The sequence below is a fragment of the Thunnus thynnus genome, chromosome 23, assembly GCF_963924715.1.
Source record: "Thunnus thynnus chromosome 23, fThuThy2.1, whole genome shotgun sequence".
NCBI classification, from domain to species: domain Eukaryota; kingdom Metazoa; phylum Chordata; class Actinopteri; order Scombriformes; family Scombridae; genus Thunnus; species Thunnus thynnus.
Genome location: NC_089539.1, coordinates 5,945,485 through 5,965,125, shown reverse-complemented (window position 1 = coordinate 5,965,125; position 19,641 = coordinate 5,945,485). Strand labels below are relative to the sequence as shown.

Here is a 19,641-nt window from a genome sequence, read left to right as displayed (position 1 = left end):
CAGATTTTGAAAAGGGGGGGGTTTACATTTCCGCAGCGTGTGAAACACAAAAACCAGAAGAGAGGAAGGGTGTAACGATACTGTTCACAGGAAAGCCAAGTAGAGAAGTATTTCAGGAAGGAAGAGGGTACGTACAACTTATTCAGGATCGAAAGAAAAAGTTTAAGGAGGGAATAGAAAAACACAGAGACAGCCCAGGCGTCGGGTGATGGAAAGACATTAAATTCAAAGCAAGTGGCTGAAAAAACTGGTAAGGTCTGACTTCCACCTGTTTCTAGATGACTTACTGTTCTGTTAACATTTTTAAAGATGCAATCTGTTATCCAAACTACAGGACATCCTAACAAACAAAAGTCAAAGCACAAGATTGAAACCTGCTACAAAAGGGCTTACAGATCTTTAAATACATGCACTAACAATACACAATAACTCTATTAACATGATGTTTTCTTAAGCTAAAAGGTTGTCGACCTCAGTAACTGTTGTAAACCGCACTGGAACTGACAGTTAGTTTCAGTTATTAGGAAACAATATGCTATTTCATCATTCATCTGACTGATTCAAAGTCAAACTTTTGTCTTGATGTAGCGTTAGGTTTGAGCAAATTAATTCCCCATAAATCAATGTTTAGTTATATTACAAGCACTGATCTATATTAAGGACCATATAGGCGGTGTGAGAATCAAGATTTGTTTTAAGACTGAAATGAACAAGTGTGTGTGTGTGTGTGTGTGTGTGTGTGTGTGTGTGTGTGTGTGTGTGTGTGTTCTCTCTAGACTGGTGCTGTAGCTTGTCAATATATGTTTGATAGCAGTTGTGAAGTATTCTGCTTCTACTCAATACTAATACTAATTACTAGCATCTACTAATATTTTTAACATCACCATTCATAATTAATCTGGAAAGTAACAGTTTTTGAGGTACACATTTGAATTTTTCAATGATTAAGACATGAATGTAAACGAGATGAGTGCACAAAAAAGCATCAAAATAGAGATGTCCTAACATCATGTTTTGTTTTGCTTTGTTTTGTTTTGTTTGTAGCTATGATGCATCATACTGAGCCACAGCCATGGATGCATGGCCACAGTATATTGCCTGGGTTTATTATATTAATTAATTAATTGCTCATACGAATCAATTCATTAAAATTTTAATTGATTCATATTTCTTAAATAAATAGAATTTAAAGAAAAAAGAAAAACAGGTTCATAGGACATTATGAAATCACACAGTTATCTAAAATGAATAAATTATAATGATAATAATAATAATGAAATAGATAAATAATGAACAGGAAATTGACAGGGGAGAAAGTTTAAAATTAGATCTTCTCAAAGTAGTTTTTAATAAAAGATCATTAAATTTAAATTAAAAATCGGTTTCCTTTTTGTCTTGAAAAATATTAAGAATTGACTTAAAACAGTCATTTTTATTTTAAAAAATAGATTTTCTTAATTTATATTCATTCTTCTGTATTAAATCTTTTAAGGAGTAAGGAAATACAATTATTACTGTAAAAGTCTATGATTTTAAAAGTCTATAATTATTCCAGTGGCATAAGGACATTTTGCTGTTGTAGTCATTCATCCTTGACATTTAATGAGTTTTATGTTCTGAGATGCTTTTGTGCACACAACTGTGTGACTATTTGAGTTGCTGTCACCTGGCCAGTTTAAATCAGCCTGGCCACTCTGCTCTCACCTCTTGTGCTTCTGCCCCACAGAACTGCTGTTTACTGGACTTTTTTGTTTGTTTTTCGCAATATTCTCTGTGTGCTCTAGAAACTGTTATGCATCACAATACTAGGAGAGCAGCTGTTTCCAAAAACTCGAATCATTCTCTCTGACACCAGCAAAGAGTCCACAGTAGATAATATTTCTTCCCAATTCTGATGTATGATCTGAACATTAACTGAGGCTCTACACCATTGTCTGCATATTGACTTGCTGCCTCATGACTGATGAGATATTCGGATTAGTGTTCAGGTAAACTAGGGCTCCTAATAGTGTCCACTGGGTGTTATTTAAGTAGGCTACACTCCAACCTTGTCCACTCTGCCACTGAAAAGAAAAGTCTGCACTGTAAAAATAAACCTGAACACAAAACACAATATGCTAAAAGAATGAAATTGCACTTTATTATTCTGTACTCCTGTATTTTATCGTTAATATACAAATATGCTGCACAGTACCCATAGCAGCAATATAAATCTGTAATAATAATGCCCTAAAAATTAATGTAAAGTAATAGAAACAAAAAATATTTGTTTATATGCTTCAAACACATTTATAACATATAATAATAACTGAAAATTCCACCTCCTGCACCAACAATAAAACCCTCTGTAGCCAATTGGGTGAGAGATTGACAAAAGGCAATGTTCTAACCTATTTACTCTTTATTTTATTGAATATAAATTAATAATAAATGTAATATGTGAATCTAATTCCAAAGATCCAAAATTCATTTAACAGCATAAATCTTGTACACAACTGATTTTTCTAAAATAACTTCAGCTTGTCAGAACTTTTTTTCTTCTTTGTTTGTTTGTAGCTTATGCACTGGTTTGTTTTACCTCTTTGTTCTCCTTTTTCTTCAACTTGTTCTTCGCAGTGATACACAGTTTACATTCTCCACTTCCTCAAAACACACCGTTTTCCCCCATGGTGATTGTGACGTACCACATGATCACAGTTGATACCACATACAGTCAGGTGCAATCGGATCCACTTGGGTATTGAACATATTGATATTCAGACGTTAGACCCGTGGCAGTAAAAGGAGACCTGACCTGATCCAAATAGACTGATCCTAATAGACTTTAGTCAAACTGGAGGGAAGCTGTGTTCAGAAATGGCTGTGGCCTGCAACAAGAGGTGTATTCATCCAAGAGTTTGGCTTCTATCTTAATTTTGATCAAAATGTAAAACTGGCTGTTCAGAGTGCCACCATGCGGTTAGGTTTTTGTTATCTGAACATGTGATACTTTGAATGTCTGATGTGTGTACGTGTTTGGCTTCTGAGCTCAAGGCTCTTTTAAAGGCAGAAGCGTAATAACTACAACAACTATTCAAAGACGGGTGCCTGCAGGCAGGCAGGCTGAAAAACAAGCAGAACAAGGAAACAGAAAAAAAACAAACATGGTATTTAAGACAGGGGCACGTATAGAAGGACTCCACATAGGTTGTTAGGCAAATAGCATTTGACAGGCAGAGTGAGAACAGGTGAGTAGGTGTATGTGGGAGTCAAGACAGCATTTGGTGGGCAATCGACAGAATACATGAATGGGCCGGGGGGAGAGTAGTAAGGGCAGATTGAGGAAAATCAAAACCACTGAGATAACTGTTGTGACAAAAAGAAAAGCACCATGTCGGGGCGGTGCGATGTGGGAGTGGTTAAGAAGAACAGGCTTCAACAAGAATCATTTCCCAATGTAAAGCAAAGAAAACCAGCAAACCAGCAACATACACTCCACGATCAATCTGAGTTTACTGTGTTCCTTAAAAATGAATCTCTGCTGAGGTAAGACACATGATATGCTTAAATGTTGATTATTAAATGTTTGTATGCTTAGATTGAATTTGATGACATTTGAAGCTTTAATCCATACACATTGTGAAAACTAAATGTGGCTGCTAACCATTTTCATAGTTTTAACAAGTTTAACTACTGTAACTTGCAGCAGAAACCCTTTGTTCCTGGCATATTTCTGTACTTTCATGTTATTTACATATTTCAGATTCAACCCAGATCTGTGCATAAAAAGATGCAGAAGCATACAGAACATCAGATCAAATATATTATCAGATCTCTCTCTCATCATGGCTGTACTCTTTCAGATAAGTAAAAAAAAGTAAAAAACCTGAAACCTGAAACTCAGACTTTGAATTTGACTGTTTACTATATTTTTTTACAGCTGGCAAACATTCGGCATGCAGTATCAGTCCAAAAGACAAACGTATTAAAGCCTCCCAACAGGCTCAGTACCCAACCAAGTTTATGAATCAATTATGTTATAAAGTCTGAAGATGTTCACAGACAACTAAAAATTCTGGTGATTTTGATACAGATGACACATCCTGATTCACAGATCTTCTCTGTTGTTAAGATAAATTAAGTGTAAATTTAGCCTACAACTGCAGTCATTTATTAGTGATACAAAAACTGAAAATAAAATTAAAAGATATTTTTGTCTGTTTAATACTCCACATATGGGCTGCCACCTCAGGCCAAAGATTTTCACCCACACAACACCTACTGAGTAATTATTTTCTTGTTAGTAAACCTTGAAAACAAATAACATTTGAGTTACAGACACAACCTGGACGTGTATCTGCAGTGACATCATAAGAGGTTAAGTCTATGATCTGAATATAACTGCAACTGTTGATTGAATGTTTAGATTAGACGTTGTAGATGTTCACACCTCACACTCACACACCATTTCCTATTGTAGCAAGGGGGCACTATGACCTATGCAGTGGTGATGTAAGGGTAATGGTAGGGGTTCAAACACAGTGAGATAAAAGATACCTGGTACAAGGTATATAATGTAAATGTAAATATCGCAATTTAATCTTTACGCTGCACCTAATTTGTAACAGTGCTCTTGTGGTTATTTTAGTATTGTTTTGCTATGACTCATAGCAGTTTTTCACAGGTGTAGTCTGTGTACTGGGAGTCCTGTCACTGTTGTTAGTAGTATGGTTTGTTAGCATTGTGTTTTTATTTGAATTTTTTTTTTATCCCTTTTCACAGTTAGGATACTCCCAGCACTCTACCAGTGGGTGCTTGGTATCCCGGCCGTGGTCCACCTGTCTGTCCTCTCCTCTTCCTCCCTTTTTTGAGGTATTAGCTCCTGTTTTTAATAAATAGCCATTTAAGGCAGCTTACCCACAGACACGGTGTCAGATTGCAAAAGACTGTAGTAGTATTTACTTTATAAGTATTTACATTATGGTGCAATGGGTAAATGACTCAGCCACTTGGGGATGAATCCTCATGTTAAACTGCAAGGGGAGTGACTCTGCTTACTTTGGTTATAGCCTTGGTTGATGGTCAATCAATCAGAGGAATGTCCTGGGTGACTGGATTAAGTTAGTAGAAATGATTTAAAGGCAAACATACCACACTATTTGCATAGAGATAATATCATTGCTCAGGTTAAAGCTGGAGTGCGGGACTTTTGTCTTCCCCCTCTGGCAGTGAGAGTGAAGGGAGGCACAGGCATGCAGCACACTTTCATGCACACCCTGAATGACAGGCACACAGAGAGGGCCAATAAAAACGTATATGCTTTTACGGTCCACTGGCACAAAAACAGACAGCTAGCGCGAGAATGTCGCCACGGACATGAGATGTAAAAACTCTACACTGTGACATACAGACAGATTAATCTGGTGGTGATAGGTTTAATCAGCATTGTGTGAACTCGTTTGGCAAGGGCTTGAATGTAATGAGCGTTTTTGCAAGTAATCACTAACATAAATAAAACTAAACTAGGTGTCAATTAACACTGTTTGTTTGTGTCATTTTATAGCCACAGATGAAGACTGATCCTCAATCATGAAGGCCAGAGCTTGTAGAGAAACAGTGGTCAGCTTTTGCCGTCCAAAGTTTGCTGCCATCTTCCTTTTCCTGGCTCTGTTTATCTTCATCTTTGTGTATTTTAACATGGACATCCTGGAGGTGAGAATTAGGTCTTGAGTGGGACTGCTTGAAGGGTGGACCCTGTTTGAAATAGTCAGATTTCAGGATATTGTTTTCATATGCAGTGTGGCTTTGGATGGCAGTAATGTTCTTCATCAATATTTGTAAACAAATGACATTTTAGGAAAATAGTTCTTTTGCTAACAATCATGCATTTGAGTGTCAGCAGAAACTCCTAATTCCAATATTTATATTTTTATATATTTTCATTTTATTATTTTCATTTTATTATTTTCTTATCGTCAATAAATCCCTTGAAAAGACCAAAACCAACAATGTGTTAGTCCATCTCTCAATACATTCCCTACCCTTCCTACTGAAGATGTACCTGTAAATCTTTAAAAACAGGTCAAAAATATGTACAACTTTTTTACCTGTTTGGAGGGTGTATGGAGTTGCGTTGAGCTAAGGCTGATACTGTGACTCTTAAATGCCCTTCTCTATCGAAGCTTGCATATAACAACATATTTTTAAGCCAGTCAGGTGCTGATGACATGGCTCTGTTGGTGGGAGTTGCTGCCCTGGTAGAATGCAGGACCAAAGTGGCACAGCTAGCCCCTGCTGTGAGGGTGTAGTGGAAATGTGTATCATCCTGGTGCAGCTAAAGCGTAGCAACCTGGGCCCACTGAAATACTGCTTTAGCTTCCTTTTCTTTAAAAGCCAAGTCATTTATTGAAACAGTTGGCTACTGTAGTTTTTAGTCAACATTAGTCAACCAGTTGAAAATAGTGAATTTGTTGGGGACTTTTCCCAACCACAGATAAATATGCATTTGCTGAGTGTTTATGGCAGTGGAACAATGTATGTGGGCTTACCTCAACATAAACTACAATGACCATGTTAATAGTAATAAAAGAACATGTCACCCAGTGCAACAGTGTGGATCACTGATGTGTTTTTAATCATTTTTGGGCAACATTAGAGCTCTATGGCACAGAGGAATAATCCACATATATCAGGCTTGGGCTACACAGACAATACTTGTTAGTAGGATCAATTCATTGTTGGGTTTGGTCTTTTCATGAGTTCAGTGCAGAAATGTTTTTTGCTACATTCTTTAGCGGAAACAAATACAGTACTTCCACAATGAAAACGCAATGCATAGAAAGAGTATTGTTACAAACAGACATTTTAGACCAATTTAACATTATATTTGTACCTTCACTTTTGAGATGTATATGAAGAGGAAAATCAAAACTACATTAGATTTCCACCAGAATAACTAGTATGAACACTTAAGTTGTGTAAAATATTAACATCATAATCAAATTGTAAGATTGTCCTCATTTGAAAATTCATTAAGAAGGATTTAGAAAAAGGAGAAAAATTGCTCTCTGATAAATAGTGCACCTTAAATTCATCAACCTGTATAATTGTAGACACACAATATGAAAAGCAACATTTAAATTATTACTACAGTTGTTACTGAACAGTAAGGACTGTAAGGATATTCTGACTGTAGTTTTCCTCCCTTTCTCTTTTTCATGTTGCTGTTATCACTGAGACTTTGATCAGCTACTTTCATCAACCCCTACAAATATTCAGTGATTTTCTGATGTGGGGCAGGAAGATTCTTCCTTTTGTGTCATTTAGTTCATCTGTCTTACATTATAAAGTTTTTTTATATATATATCTTTGTCACATCACTCTCTTGACCCCTGCCAGCTTCCTCATGAAGTGATCTCCACCTTCCCTGCTCCAAGACCTCACCTGCAACACCACTTCTGCAGCTTCCAGCCACGGTCCCCTGAAGATGCTCTGGAGGAACGCCTCCTATTAGACTCCATTGCTTGGCCTGAAACTCCATCCTTGCCAGTTCCTCTTTCCCTGGAGCAGACCACCGATCCTGCCCACAGCACCTTCACTATTCTCCCAGAGAAGGGTGGACGACAGTGGCATGTAGGGGATCAGCTGGAAGTTATGATCAAAATGTATGACTTCCAGGGGCGTCCTAAGAAGTCTGGCGGAGACGTCTTACTTGCCCGTCTGCACAACCAAGCACTTAGTGCAGGTGTGTCTGGACAAGTGCTGGATCATCTCAATGGCTCCTACTCTGCTGTATTTTCTTTACTCTGGGAGGGAAGCGCACAGGTTGAGGTGATGCTAAAAACTATGATGTAAAATGTGATTGTGTCAATCTTCTAACAGACTGTTAGCTAAGCCCCAACCCCCTCAGTTACTGTTGCTAGGCCTGTCAACTTTTTGTTTTCACACGGCACATATGCAGTTTACAATGATAACGGGACAGATTTACTACTTAAAATCCTTTGTAATTTAACAGTGGGTCCTTTATTTCATACAGTGGTTGGATTATTCTGTATGCTGTCATCACTCTTACCAAAATCAAAATCCACTCTACCATAATCCAGATTTGATTGCTAGAGTCAGATTGAGAAGTGCTAAACTAATTCAGCAATCAAAGATTTAGTATAATTTGATGTGGCAGTGGAACTTTTGAAATTCAGTATGTCCAAGAGTGACAAATTCCACTGACATATTGAGACATTGTTTTTTTCCATCAAGTGGCAACTTATTTCCTGACATCATATAAAGCTGGTAACATAATGCAACCAATTTATTGACATATAAAACAACTAACATAATACAGCAAAGAGAAACAGATGTATCTAAACCTGTACCATCATTTCAAAAAAGCAGAGCAGGAGAAAAGGACATTTTTATTGACAATAATTGTTTTGGCAGATGCTACTGAGTACTAAAAGGTGTAGACCTCCTAGCACTGCCTAGCACTGCCACATCATATCTGTGTTCCTGGAGTTCCCTCATTGCAATTTGAGCCTTTACAAGAATATGTCAGCTTGATGTTGTGCCATGCTCTGGACCAACAATATTAACAAGATTCAAGTCTTTTTGACAAATATTACACACTACACATTGAGTTATATTACAAAGCAGCAACATTTGGAAACAAGGTTGTCATTTATCTTAGAGCCCTGGGCACTCGATAAGTATTGCATGAGCCATGCACACAACTTCACCATGTGGAGAAATCCAAAGATTGACAGGTCTGCTGTGTCTAGTTATGGTTGCTAAATTATAATTGGACAATCGTTGCTCGGGGGAGGGGTTTAGTGAATGATCAGTTCTCTAGACATGAGTATCTGGAAATCAATCTGGTTTACACCTGAAATGAAGTGTGCAACTTTTAGTAGTGTTCACTTTATTTGTTTTTACTGCTATGACAGAGGCCAAGTAATGGGGTTGAACTTTGAACTCTGGTTTTCTGTCCTATCAGGTGACACTGGTTCACCCCAGTGAGGCTGTCACGGTGCTGCACAGGCTGACCAGAGAACAGCCAGATAGGATTTATTTCGGGAGTGTCTTCCACTCAGGCTCAGTCTCTGAAGATACCACTTGTAATGTCTGCCTGCGTCCGACCCAGCAGCCACTGTGCAACTACACTGACCTCATTACAGGCGAGCCGTGGTTCTGCTACAAGCCGAAGACACTGAGCTGTGATACCAGGGTCAGCAACTACAATGCTGGGTTTAATAAACAGCTCAAGGCTGAGGAGGAGAAGCTTTTTCAAAAGTGAGTGAGCAAAAAGACAAGTCTGGCTTTTAATAAAAACATAGTGTTACTTATATATCTCCTTGGTGGGAAATTGTGTAACTTGAGACTGTAATGATTGAATCTAGAGATGTTTACAGTCTAAGATAACACAAAGTGAAAAAGATTTGCCAAGTGGCAGGAACTGCTGATTCTGAAGGTGTTTTTTCCCCATTCTATATTCCCATTTCAAATTTTTTTTAGCGATATCCTCAAAATTACTTAACATAGAATCATGGGACACTGCTGGATAAAGGAAGAATCCTATAGGTTTAAGTTGTGGCCATCAATTTTCTGCAAGGTGGACAACTCAAAATACTACATTACCCATCAGCCTCTATTGCAGCTGCTATGGAGAAAGAGCCAGTCAGAGGTGTAAATCAGACTGACAGCCAACTCAAAACACTTTGTTGTTGCAGTTGAAATAACACAGCGACACAGTTTCTGAATGACAGTTGACATGACAGTTGACCCAAAATTTAAAGCTGAATTGATTTAAGCTATAGATTGTCTTTTCAAGTTTCTCAACATCATAATCGTTAGCTTCCACGTTATTTATATATATTTATATATATTTTATATATATTTTCTAACACAATTTTTTTCTATGTTTTGTACTGATGATTCAACTAGGAGAGTTTCATGCCAATCCAAGTCATAGAAGTGCTCAAACTTTGAATCACATAATGTTGTCTTTGGGAAAAATTAATGGGAATTTTACTTCCAAAACCAGTCCAGACTGGATCATGTTAGTTGACTTTTTTTCAATGGATAGTGTTTGCAATGATTCATTTATGTTTTTTTGTAAATGTATACGTTTTATTTTGGGTGTGGTCTTTTCAGAAAGAAGTGAAGTGAAGTGAAGTGAAGTGAAGTGAAATAAATTTTCACTTTGGACCCCATCGCTTTAACTCACTTCTAAAAAAATTGATTTTTATGGGCTAGGTTGTATGTAATGTTGAATATTTTCTTCAAAGCAGTTGTACCCCATATTAGTGCTTATTATTCTAATTTTAACTTCATGAAATTATTTTAAAATGTAGACTGCCTTTCTTGTGTTTTATGTTGTTAAGAGTTGTAAGAGTATGTGTATTTTAGTGTAGTAAGTGTATTTTATTCTGCATGCTTTTCTTCAGTGATGTCAACATGAAAGTCTACATTCAAGCTTCAGGATCTGCTAGTGTCACCGTGTTGCCAAAACATAAAGGTAATGCACAATTCTTACTTCTACCACCACCACAGCCTATATTATTAGTAATAATAATTCAAAATTGAATGTTGTACAGATTATTAGAAGTAAACCAGTCAGAGAAATGAACATTTGTATAAAATTTACCACTATGTTCTAGACAGCGTTCTCCTGTAGAGATGTAGTCAGACCAGTTTTTGAAGAGCGATTAGAGCATGAAATACCAGACTAAAAGTGTTAACTGTTAGCAGTATATCTAGTCATTACAGAATGTAGATAAGACATAAGTGGCTTTTAAATGACTTTATACCAGATGTTTCCTCCCTTATCATTTAACTCCTCCTCAGATCAACCAGAGGTGAAGAGCAGCATTGTGCAGTCTGGACCTGTTGGCTATTACTACCAGGGTGCGTGGCGAGCACTAAGTGGCACCACAGTCCGCCAGTTCAGCACTCCTTCTGTCATCAACCAATGTCTGAAAGGCAAGGTGGTCCACCTGTATGGCGACTCTACCATCAGGCAGTGGTTTGAACATCTCAACACAGTACTACCAGGTAGTTAATCAACAGAAATTCTTTAGCAAAGGTTTGATTTTGTTCATACTGTCCTAATTCTTTCCTTCTGTAACACTTTTAGATCTCAAGCAGTTTGACCTGCACAGTTCAGTTCGAGTTGGGCCTTTCATGGCTTTAGACTACGCAAACAACATTTTGGTGAATTTCCGATTCCACGGTCCCCCTGTCCGTTCTATTAGTGTCCCAGCCATCGAGCTGCACTACATTGCCAATGAACTAGACCGTTTAGTTGGAGGCACCAACACCATTGTAGTTTTTGGCATCTGGGCACACTTCAGCACTTTCCCCATCGAGGTCTACATCCGGCGGCTGCAGAGCATCCGCAGGGCGGTGGTGCGGCTGCTGGACAGGGCTCCAGGCACGCTGGTTTTAATCCGGACTGCAAACCCCAAAACTATGACACTTGATGCAGCGCTAACCAACAGCGACTGGTACTCACTGCAGCGTGACAAGGTACTCAGGGCCATGTTCAAAGGACTGAATGTTCATCTGCTGGACATCTGGGAGATGGTCTTGGCCCACCACCTGCCACACGACCTCCATCCACCACCTCCCATTATTACTAATATCATTAATGTTGTTTTGTCCTACATATGCCCTCAAAAGGGCAGCTAGATGAGTATTTGTTGGGTATCTGCTAGTTGCTGAAATACACCTACTATTTTTCTATTTTTAACCAGGGAAGTTGACAGAGCATAATATACCTCAAAAAAAAAAGAAACAGATCAGGATGAAAAGCTGCTGCAGGTTGGATCTTGAGTAGTTGTTGAGACTCCTTACATGAAACTACTGCTGAATGAAATAGCTTAACATATACAACATCATGCTTTGTGACTTGGGATTGTAAAGCACCATCCTGGGAGATGCAGGATCACTTAACTGTAGAGGCCCAGTCCGTAATTAGCTTGTCTATGATAAATAGTATAGTTTAGTTATAATATAGCTTAGCTTAGCAGAATGAATGGAAACACTGGGAAAAGCAGTTAGCTTGGCTCTGTCCAAAGGTAATAAAAGGTATAAGCACCATAAGCACCTCTAAAGCTCACTAACACACATACAGTATGTTGTTTGTTTCCGTACAAAAACAAAAGTATAAAAATGACAGTTTGTGCTAGTGTATTTCTTGGCCCATCACAGAGACTTCCTGGAGTCTCTACTGGTTGCCTGGCAACCCCAAAGTCATTAAGTGCACCTTGATTTCTGTACATATGAGATATAACATTAATAAATGAGCTTTAGAGGTTCTGGTTGACCAGGTTTGTTACCTTTAGAAGTAGCTAGTTGTTTCCAGTCTTTATGCTAAGCTAAGCTAATGTTTACAACACAATTCTAATTGAATAGATTTGTTAGACACAATAATATTTCAGTTAAAGTTAATAACACATTATCCCAATAATAAATGCAAATTTACCCTCTTTGTTATGGCCCTGAGGCTGTAATACTCTCCTAAACTTTGCCCAAGCTTTTACACGTATGGTTCCTTAAGAGCTGAGGAGTATTGATATTTGCAGACAAGGTACAAAAGGTCAAAATAGGCTGTATCCTATTTCAGTACCAACAGACATAGTCTAGACTGCATTATTTCAACTGACTGTAGCTTAGTGAGCAGCCATGTAGAAACTTCATTCTTTCTGACAGAAGGTTTAACAAAACAAGTAAATTTGATTCAAAATGACTCCTGGGATGGTTTATGCACCATAAACTGATGTTAACCAGCAGTGTGAGATTTTTCTCTCAGTTGACAGTCACTCAAGTAAGAATATAACTGCAAGTCAATCAATTTTTCAGGAATGTATAATAACAGCCTTAGTATTAAATAATATCAAACTTTATCTCAACAGCAGAAACAAAGACTATTTTCATGTAGTTTATCAGAGTTTTGATGCAATATTAATAAATTAAATCTAATTTAAATAAGATGCTGTGAAATATTTGCTGGGTTATGTTGATGGAACGTGGAAAAATGTAATTTCTTAGGTGTCATACATTTCTTTACTTTTATTTTATATATACAAAACCTATGTAAAAACCAACTTGAACAACCATATTGAATGTGGTGTATTTTTGTTGTATTTATGTAATAACAGTTTTCAGATTAAATCACTGAAGTGAAATCACTATTAATCACATGGTATATTCTCTTAACAGAAATTTAAAAAAAAAAACATTTGCAAAAAATATTTGTTCTGCAAAAAAATTAATTAATGAATATTTATTTTTTTTCATACTGAAATAAATGCCCTTTGTATATTATTAGTGTTAGCAGTGCAAACTCCATACATACTGTTTCATTAAATGTACCAAAATTCTTACAAAAGTTACTTAGTACAAGTAAAATAATATATTAAAATTTTAAAAAACAAATTATCCCAAAAAAGTGTTTTACCCTCCAGCAACAACTGGCCTCCAGACCATCAAGAATTAACTCCAAATGCAATAATATCCTGCAAGTGTGAAATATACAGCAAAACCAATGTCTTCTTAAATTTAAGAATCCTCTTCAGACATCTTATATGTCTATATTATTATTTGTGTGTGCTATGGTTTTTCCACAACCAAGTTTCACTACCTAATCATTATTATTATAATAATTATTATTCCAATAGTTAAGCTGCTGGACAGAAGACATGGCCTACTGTACTTTACTGTGAAGTCCATTTTCAGTGTATTTGGTTTCAAGCTTTCACGTCACATATTTTGACATATTGGAACATGATTGGCTTCCAAACTAGTTGTGATGTCACAAAATCATCTCGTACATACACGTGTTAAACTGAGATTTAAGGTGAGCACAGAGAGACTTTCTGTAAAAACAGCCCTCTAGTGTCAACTCTGCACATACATCATTCTGCACAGTGAAGCTGCGCATCCAACTGAAGTAACAATAAGCAAAACACATTTTTTAGTGAAGGGGGACTTAAAAAAAAAAAAAAGAAAAGAACTTGCAAGAATAATTGTTAACTGCACAAAGCATTCAATTGTTACTGTATCTTTGTTGTAACATTTAAATGCTCTATTATTTTGGTTTATTGTGTTACATTTTGCAGCATGATGCAGATTTGTGTTCACTGTTCTTAACTGCTGTTAAGTATATTTTAACATATACATGTGTAAATGTTAGAGGCCTCTTTTGCATGTGTGCTAAAGTTGCACTGCTAGAGGAAAAGACATGGTTGGGCTCCTCTCACACAGACTTAATCATCCTGGTGACTTTGGTGAGTAACCTGTTTCCTGTAACCTGAAACTCAGTAGACTTAATAGGACTTATTTGACTTTAACAATAGACAAACCAGACTGACCACTACTGTACAGTATGTCTGTTTACATCTGGCAAACACTCAGCATCCACTATCATTAAAAGGCAAACCTATTTACAGCCTCACAAGGGCTGAGTACCCAACCAAGCTTATGAATCAATAATGTAATAAAATCTAAAACATTTTTTACAAACATGTCCACAGACAACTAAAAATCCTGGTTATTTTGATACGGCTGACACATCCTGATTTACAGTTATTCTCTAATTAAGATAAATTAAATCTAAGTTTACAACTGAAATCATTTATTGGTGATACAAAAGCTGAAAATAAAATAAACAATGTATTTTTGTCTGTTTAACGCTGCACACATGGGCTGCCATTTCAATTAGGCTAAAGGTTTTCATTTAACTTACACCTGCCGTGGAATTCTTTCCTGATTAGTTAACCTGTCACATTGTGTTTTTAACAGAATCATTGGTTTTGGTTTGTTTTAACCCTTTTCACAGGTGAAATACTCCCAGCATTCAACCAGTGGGTGTTTGGTTCCCTGGCCGTGGTACACCTGTCTGCCCTCTCCTCTTCACTTTTTAGAGGTATTAATTCCTGTTTTTAATAAATAGCCATTTATGGTAGCTAACCCTGCCATAGGACAGGTTGAGGGAGAAGCAGATGGATCTTCAGGGCTTCAGGTGAGGTCTTAAAATGATTCTGTGATCAAACATGTTATTATGGTTTAATTGTAAATTACCAATTTACATGTAATGTAATCATAGACTACCTATTTTGATGTTAACTTAGTTGTTAGTTATTATAACACAGGATGCAAAAGAATAATTTGCTAATGTAGATGTATTTGACTGTAGGAGACTGAAGCAAGTCAGTGTAGCAGTGTCATTGACATGGGGAGTAAACCATACCAGCCTGATTCAAATTTCATAGAAATACAGCATCTTCCAAACAAGATGTTGCAGTTTCAGACGTACTGGTACATTCATTAAAAAACACCACTTTGGAAAAAAGAGAAGGTTTCAGTTGGAAGAATGCCACAGGTAACTTTAGTCGCCATCAAGCCAGTGAGGTGGCAGTTTCTGTAATGAAGGACTCACTAACCAGAGGATTTTTGTCTGGGTTTAATACACTTTCAAGCGGGTAAAGACCAACAACAGATACAGAGAGCTGTCTTAGGTAAAGTACAAAGTTATGCTCTGAATAGTCCATTATTATTCTCTCAGCAGATAGGTATGGCTGGCCTCCTCTTCAGTTATCTCTATACACACAGTTTGCTGAAGTACTCTATGCAGTTGGACTCCTTTTCTTATCTCTACCTACACACAAACAGTCCATCACTGTCTTTTCAACGGCCAATTGCTGCTGGCCTCTGTGTTATCTCTGCACAGAAACAAGTAGTTTCACCAGTTCATAGAACATCACTTAAGTGTAAGCTTAAGTAGGGCAGTATCAGAATAAGTGTAACATATTGTTTTTAAGTATACATCTTGTATTTTTCCATTACAGCAGCAAAGCAAACCATCATGCAGTTACAATCAATGCACAGGAGCAAACTCCAATTCACCCACAAATATCAAGTGCATGGGCTAAAACGCATGAAGAGGTGAGGCACTGTCTGGAGGTAATAATGGGTTCTGTAAGGTATCTTGCAAGGCTAGGGTAGCATTTCATGGACATGAGGCAAATGAAGGGAATTTGTACCATCTTGTGAAGTTACCTGCAAATGATCCTGTTCTTTCCTCTTCACCCACCTGTTGCCATGATTATGCCATTCCACAGTGCCAAAATGAATGCTTAACCTTGCTTGAAAACACAGTGGTCAGAGGCTTTGCAACAACAACCAGGTCCTTATTAGTGGTTCAGTTTTCAGTTATGATGGATGGCACTCAGTATATACTGGGAAAAGAGCAAATTTCCATATGTTTTACATATATGGTCCATGGCCTGGTGCCACAGAAAGTCTTGACTTTCTAAATTTACGACACTGACCAGCTTTAATTTACATGTATTATTTGTTAATATAACAAAGCACAATAGTGGAATGCTTTCCTCTTAGGGTGCTTGATACAACATATGATTTGCATGCATATTCATGCATATTCAAGTGGTGGAAAATGTGCACATCGTCCTCACAGTGCAATATGAATCAGTTTTGGGTGAGGGAAACACATAACTCATATTGCGCTACAATGGGAAAAATAATAAATTGTTACATTATTAAGAAACGCACATAAATGTATGATGCCTCACACTCTGCAAGAGTTTGTTGTTTCCAAGTCTGGAAGTTATGACATACTGACCCTTGTATTTTACAATATCTACCTTCTCTGATGACACAATCAAACTATATATAAAATGTGTGAACTAATGAGATGCATCTTGCATGTAGTTTTTGCAGCATTTCTGGCACAATAAATTCAAACACAACCATATTTTGTTTTATAGACCTTTGACTAGTTTAGTAAACAGAAATCTTGTATCATTTATAGTTAAGGTAGCACAAACTAATATAAACAGCTAATATAATTTAACTTTAAAGCAGCATTAATTGTTTTTTTCTCTTTTTTGAAACTATCAAATTGTTATGGAAAACCTGTTAGCTAACAGTTGCCTATTTTGTCTATTTACAAAGCAGACATCAGCAACGTTGCATTAATTTAGAGTTGTGTTTCTGACCACAAAAAGTCCAATACCAGGCATTCATTCTCAAAAGAGATAAACACAAAATAAGGAGCAAAAGAAATAAAACACTATGATGATAAGTCCTCCTTCTCCCACAGCCTCATGGGGAAAGGCCAGCCAATCTCTAGGGTCAGCCAAACCCGATCAGGAGAGGGAGAAAAACACAAGAAGGGTGGAGTATGTAACACATGAGCTGTATTGTGTTCTGCAGTTTATCATCAGTTATAATTTTGTGAAATCAGCTGTCACACATTTTAACCAGTAGATAATATATTCTGTCTGTATTAACATACATTTAAATACATGTCTACATTTTCAGGACAGATAAACATATTGGCATCCTAAATTTAAATAAAGTTCAATCTGTTTTGACTAGTTTCCAATTCAAATAATCATATTATTGCAACACATCTGCTTCTTAGTATTTGTTTTGTAATTTACAAACAAAATGAAAAAGTGAACATGAATAACTGTAGTAACCTTTCAATATGTGCATCATAACACATGACTATGTATTTTTTTTCTCAAATACTGTATACAGAACAAATTGAACAACTCTAGAAGTTATAAGTTAAGTTATAAAGCAGGCAGTGATTACATTTCCTTCAAATAATTTTTGACTAAATACATCACTGTAGAATGATATGATGATGATATGAATTATAGAATAAAAACTGATTTGTAAGCATAACACATAACTCCACATTTCCTTTTGTTTGTTTGTGCACAAAATGGCATTTGGATAATTCTGTACTGTGTTGTTCCTTACCTTTACTATACCTTCCTTCAGTGGGAAACTAAAGTAACTCATAACTTTCATCTGTGTCCTTTTGTATTTGTAAACTAAAGCTGAAATAAACTGAACTCTCACTTGTTTGTGTTTGTTTTGCACATTTCTGTATGTGCAGTTTATTTGCTTATTCCAATGTCCCTGAACTGTGTATAAAAAAGGGACAAGATTTGATTTGTATGTGATTTACAAAAGAATTAGTGCCTCTATTTGCTGCATGTCTGCAGAAAATGTAACCAAAACTGTATGTCCTAAAAATAACTAAACAATAGAAGTACAGTAGATCAGATATATCATTAGATCTCGCTATGTAATGGCTGTACTCTTTCAGATAAAAGTAAGCAACGTGTAACCTGAAACTCTGTGATTCAGTGTCAGACAAGCTAGTCTGACAAACATTCAGCATTTGCAATCAAGTAAACATATTTACAGCCTCCCAAATGACCCTACCCTTCCTGGTGATTTTGATACAGCTGACACATCCTGATTTCTGTTGTCCGAATAAGTAAGATAAATTTAAAACTGCAATAATTTAGTAGTGAAACAAAGCTGAAAATAAAATTAACAAAATGTTTTTGTCTGTTTAATACTCCACATATGGGCTGCAATTTACGTCAGGCCAAGGATTTTCATCCACACCACATCCTGGTCAGACAACTTTGATAAAAATACACTTTTAGTAGGAAACCCAATCTTGGCATATCTCCTCAATAATGTTAGAACATGTGACTTCAACTGCTGATTAATTTTTTAGATTAGATTTTGTAGATTTTCCCATCTCACACTCCACACCTTATTCATAAGGTGCTTTCATACCATGAATCTCTATTGTTTATCTGACCTGATGGTGCTCGATGCAAAGTCAGTGATTACACTTCCTCCTGAGGGCGACATGGATCCCTGTACTAAATTTCATGGCAAAAAATCATTACTTTGGTTGTGATCATTATATCACTGCATTTGCAGTTTTGGCAGAAATGTGAAGAACAATGAAAAACTAATTAGCAGAAGGAAATAGGTGTATGATTTGTTTGAGTAAAAACAGATTTGTGGAGTTTGTAGTGAGGGTAGCTTTGCAGAATGTGGTGGCAATAACAGAGACGGTGTCAGATTGAAAAAAGACTGCAGTGCCCACATGTTTTCAAATATTTACAGTGTGTTGCAATGGGTAAATGATTGGGTCACCTGGGGTCCGTTTCACAAAGCAGGTTTAGTGAAAACTCAGTGTTTGTTAACCCTGAAATGAGGGAAACTCCTTTATAAATCCTCCTTTATAAGTCCTTTATAAATGTTGTATCTGCCATTTCTGACCAGGAAAATCTCTATCTGTCACCATCTCAGATAATCAGTGGCCTGCTAGTCTGACTCCAAGGTACAATGTGATCAGTGTGGTTCACAAAAGCTACCTTTAAATGCAATTGATGTTGCGGTTGCTGGAAACTATATACTAAAATATCTCTACTTGATGGGAATGTTAATTTCTGGATCTGACAATCACCTACTCATCTTGCCATTTCAGAGCTTCTAATAGGCCTGACATAGACACCATCTGCAATTTCCTATAATCACAGTTTACATTTGAATGAATCAAAAGGAACTTCAACCATTTACTTTGGGAGAATATTACCAATAGACTTTGTTAGGAAGCCTAAAGAATAGTTTAACAACCACTCTCACCTTTCAACATGATGTTGGAGCCAGGACACAGTTAGCTTAGCTTAGCCTAAAAAATGGAAACAGCTAGCCTGGCTCTGTCCAAAGCTGATACCATCTGCATACCAGCACCTCTTAAACTCACAAATTAACACATTGTATGTCATCTGTTCCCACACAAAAAAGAAAATGCAATCAAGG

General features: G+C 36.8%; 1 protein-coding gene across 5 annotated transcripts; it reads left to right on the top strand.

Annotated features, from left to right (window-relative positions):
• The first annotated feature begins 73 nt into the window (after nucleotides 1–73).
• On the top strand, nucleotides 74–17,867 carry LOC137175477 (NXPE family member 3-like). 5 transcript variants are annotated; one of them, XM_067581088.1, is made up of 8 exons: nucleotides 74–250; nucleotides 4,762–4,851; nucleotides 5,543–5,691; nucleotides 7,378–7,809; nucleotides 8,969–9,264; nucleotides 10,419–10,489; nucleotides 10,819–11,025; nucleotides 11,108–17,867. In XM_067581088.1, exons 3-8 carry the CDS (start codon nucleotides 5,569–5,571, stop codon nucleotides 11,659–11,661), a joined length of 1,683 nt encoding a protein of 560 aa, XP_067437189.1. In that variant the 5' UTR covers nucleotides 74–250; nucleotides 4,762–4,851; nucleotides 5,543–5,568; the 3' UTR covers nucleotides 11,662–17,867. The 5 variants fall into 5 exon arrangements, with proteins under 5 accessions (XP_067437189.1, XP_067437190.1, XP_067437187.1 ...); XM_067581089.1 differs by having other exon boundaries at nucleotides 74–3,525; XM_067581086.1 differs by having other exon boundaries at nucleotides 74–3,525; nucleotides 3,743–4,851.
• Nucleotides 17,868–19,641: the final 1,774 nt, after the last annotated feature.